This window comes from Gossypium hirsutum, chromosome A13 (assembly GCF_007990345.1).
Source record: "Gossypium hirsutum isolate 1008001.06 chromosome A13, Gossypium_hirsutum_v2.1, whole genome shotgun sequence".
Classification (NCBI taxonomy): domain Eukaryota; kingdom Viridiplantae; phylum Streptophyta; class Magnoliopsida; order Malvales; family Malvaceae; genus Gossypium; species Gossypium hirsutum.
The window spans coordinates 94,070,602-94,074,307 of record NC_053436.1 but is presented as its reverse complement, the minus strand read 5'-3'; the positions used below and the strand labels follow the sequence as shown (position 1 = coordinate 94,074,307).

General features: G+C 33.2%; 1 protein-coding gene across 1 annotated transcript; it reads right to left on the bottom strand.

The window, feature by feature from the left end:
• Positions 1–1,325: 1,325 nt before the first annotated feature.
• LOC107895173 (uncharacterized) lies at positions 1,326–2,472 on the bottom strand. Its single transcript, XM_016820432.2, has 2 exons — positions 1,715–2,472; positions 1,326–1,638 (listed from the first exon to the last, which is right to left on the bottom strand). The coding sequence occupies exons 1-2, from the start codon at positions 2,002–2,004 to the stop codon at positions 1,605–1,607; spliced, it is 324 nt and encodes a 107-aa protein (XP_016675921.1). The 5' UTR covers positions 2,005–2,472; the 3' UTR covers positions 1,326–1,604.
• Between the last annotated feature and the right edge of the window lie 1,234 nt (positions 2,473–3,706).

Genomic DNA, 3,706 nt, shown 5'->3' with positions numbered 1-3,706 from the left:
AATACCAATTAAAGAAAAGCAGATAAATTCAAGTACCAATTTTATATTTAAACTATTATTTATTTATAGAATTAGTACCCTCTTGTTGTTAAGTTGCGGATATTAAATAGCTTGTACTATGCTTTATGTTCTTTAAGAATCTTTTTCTAAACTATATAATCAAGTTTAGACTTTTTTTTATTCAAATTTTTTATTTTTCAAGTACATGACTAAACATTCAAGTCATACTCATATCCAATGTATATCAGTATATTCTTTTCATTTGTTCATAACTTTTTTTTATGGTTGAAGAAAATCATTAAATTTAATTTTGTTATATGCAACATGGATGATGATCAACCAAAGGGCAAATATATGGTAAGAATATATCTCAATGGCCATTTTCAATATGAGCTGAAGATTGTATACGTGAATGGCACAAGTAATAGTTTTCAAGTAGATCCTGAGATGCTATCTCTTTCTATTATATAAGGCTCTGTTAGAGATTTGGGGTATGTTGACGTGCCATTCATTTACCACTGACTTTACCCACAGTTTCATGTTGGTTAATGATGGTTACTGTGTAACTGACTTGATAGACGTTTTGGTTAAATGGGGCACTGTAGATCTGTATTTAGACCATGCTATTGATGTTCCGAAGCTGTTGGATGACAATCTTTTTAGTCCTTAAGAGGTGAAAACCTAGGAGGTAATATTGATGTTAACAATGTTGAGATTGAACTTGTGAGGCATGAGGAATGTGTATATCATGAAAAGCCTGGTAAATCCACTATTGTTGAGAGAGTATATGAGGTTGATGATGAAGATGATAACGCTGAAAGAGTGACCAATATAGAATCCGTAGACACTTTATTATTTGATGTTGTGTGTTTGAGTGAAAATGAAGATGAGGAGATTCGAGGAGTCAAATCAAAATTGAAGCAATACAAACAGAAAAAAACAAGTAATATAGGAAATGATTTGGAGGACTTGTATTCTCCAAATGCTATTGTGAATGATGGTGTTGAAACTGCCAGGATCGAAGGTCATTTAAAGGTTAGTGATGGTGTTCTGAATGATGGTTTTAGTAAAGGCATGGACTCTGATGATCCTGGAGATTATGATAGTGATGTGCAATCTGATGACGAGTTTTCCGTTAGGAGGAGTGTTGGACAGAAGTATGATGCTAATTGTATCTTGCCAATATGGGAACTAGGTATGAGGTTTAAGAGCAATAAAAAATTTAAAGAGGCAGTTACGAAATATGCATTTGCAAAGGGTGTTTGCAAAGAGTCAGGGTAGGTTGCGTTGGTAGTTGTCCACGGAGGTTGTTTGCAAGCTACTACTCTAGAGAACATGGCTTCTGTATTAAGACATACCATCACGAACATAGGTGTTTTAGGAGCAATAAGATTTCTCTGTTGTCTGCAGATTATATCACCAAGCATTTCATACATAAAATTTTGTCCCAACTAGGATTAAAGATTAGACAACTAAAGGAGTTATGTAGGGAAGAGTTGAAAGCTTATTCCACAATAAGCCTCTCGCCCTTAGCACCAAGTCACTGAGATGCAGGAGAAGACGCGTCTCATGGAAGAATAGCTTCTAGCCCAGCAGCGCCAGTTTCAAGAGCAACAAGAGAGCCAACGCCTGTTGGATCTGCAGAATGCTCATAACGAGCAATTAATTACAGAACTGCGAGCAACCAAGGATGCTACTAAGGATTCCAACTTACCCCCTCATCTGCATCTGAAAGGTTCGGCTCAGTCCACTGTTCGCAAGAATTAGAAGGACAATAACGATGATGAAGATATGGAAGAAGTTCAACCCACCAACCGTTCGGATCAGGGGACCCGTAACAAAGTAGCTTTCTTTGAGGAGCAAATAGCAACCCTCAAGTTGGAGTTGCTGCAAGAAGTCAAGGGTTCCAAGACTAACAAAGCCTCGGTTTTGACCCACAACCTCTCTGCCTCCTTCAAATTCCCCAAACTCTCTTACAATGGGGTGGGAGATCCGGAAGATCATCTTTCTCACTGCAATTACATGAATACCCGTGGGGCTTCCGATGCTGTCAAGTGCAGAGCTTCCCCATGACTCTATCCAACACTGCCCGACAGCGGTACTTGTCGCTTCCTCAAGGGTCCATTCGTAGCTTTGATCAGTTGGATAATTTATTCATGAGTAGATTTTAGGCCAACAAGATACGCCAACAGTCCTCAGCATATCCCATGTCCATCCGGTAGCGAGAAAATGAATCCCTCCGCGATTTTATGAAGAGATTTAATGCAACAACCATGATTATGAAGGGTGTGTCCGATGACTTAGCCATCCAAACCTTCATGAGATCACATGTGAGTTCCTTTGATTCCACATTATTAACAACCCCTTGTATAAACTGTGTCACTAATATGAGATGGTCCATCGCTTCATGAAGGGGGATCAGATGCACATTGGTCAAGCTAAACTTCGGCCCCTGTGACCTACAACTTCAACTTTTCAAGGTGCTCTTCTCCCCCCCGTCGATACCAACTTTTCAAGAGGTGAGACATAGTCTATTTATAATAAATCAAATACAAAATATTTATATTGTTTTGTTTTGTATTTTTAAAATGTTTAAATTTTATAACAAATTTAGTAAATATTTTAATTGATTATAATAGAAACTATAAATATTATAAATTATAAATTTTTATGTAATTTTGGTTTTACTTTTTTAATTATTGTATTTTTAAAATGATACAAATTTTGTAATAAATTTTTAAAAAGTAATAATAATATATTCTACTTCATACATAGAAACTTGTACATTGTATATGATAAGAAACTAATATTATATACAATACTGTGAGTATTCGGTACAGTTAATCTAAATTGAAAAGTAAAGACAATGTTGAATCTAAATGAAACGTTTAAAAAACATTTATGTTTTGCGGATGACATCCTCAAACAATTAAATCATATATTCAACCATTAATGAGGAGATATTATTGTAAATTTTGAATGACATAAAATAAGGACAAGAAACATGTGATGGGTTTAGGTGGTCCAATGCAACCAAAAATATCAAAGTATATATATTAAGCCCCATAACATATAGTCTTCATTATCATTACTCTCCCTTTCTCATAACATACAACTTATTAATGGTGAAAAGATGAAAATGCTTCCTGTTCCGTCACATGTTTCTGTCAATCATTGGTCCAATATCCAAATTTATAGTCAAACTTTGCTTTTTCAAATCCGACTTTTTTTAATATAAATAACTCAAAAACAATAAAAAATTTTACGAAAATAGCATGAGATATAAATTATTATTGTCCGATGCCTATAAAAAATTACCTCAACCATTACATAATTATTCAATTTTATAATAAAATAAATAAAATATACTTGACCTGGTTCGTGTTTCTCATAAATTTTGTTTCGAAAAAATACATGAAAGACAGACTCCTATATTTAATTTATTATATATTTAATAACTATAAAATAATTAAGTTATTTTTTATTGGTTTCGTATACTCCATGTACAACAATGCAAAATATTATACAAAACATGTGATTTTGATAATTAATTTGTAAGTCATGTTATTTTCATAATTTTTTTTATTTTTGTGTTATTTATATAAAAACCCCAAATCCTTAAACTAGTTATGAAATTTTAATTAAAAATGTTTTTAAATATTTTTGTTTCATAAAAATAACATTTGGATAAAGTTAGATTTTTTTT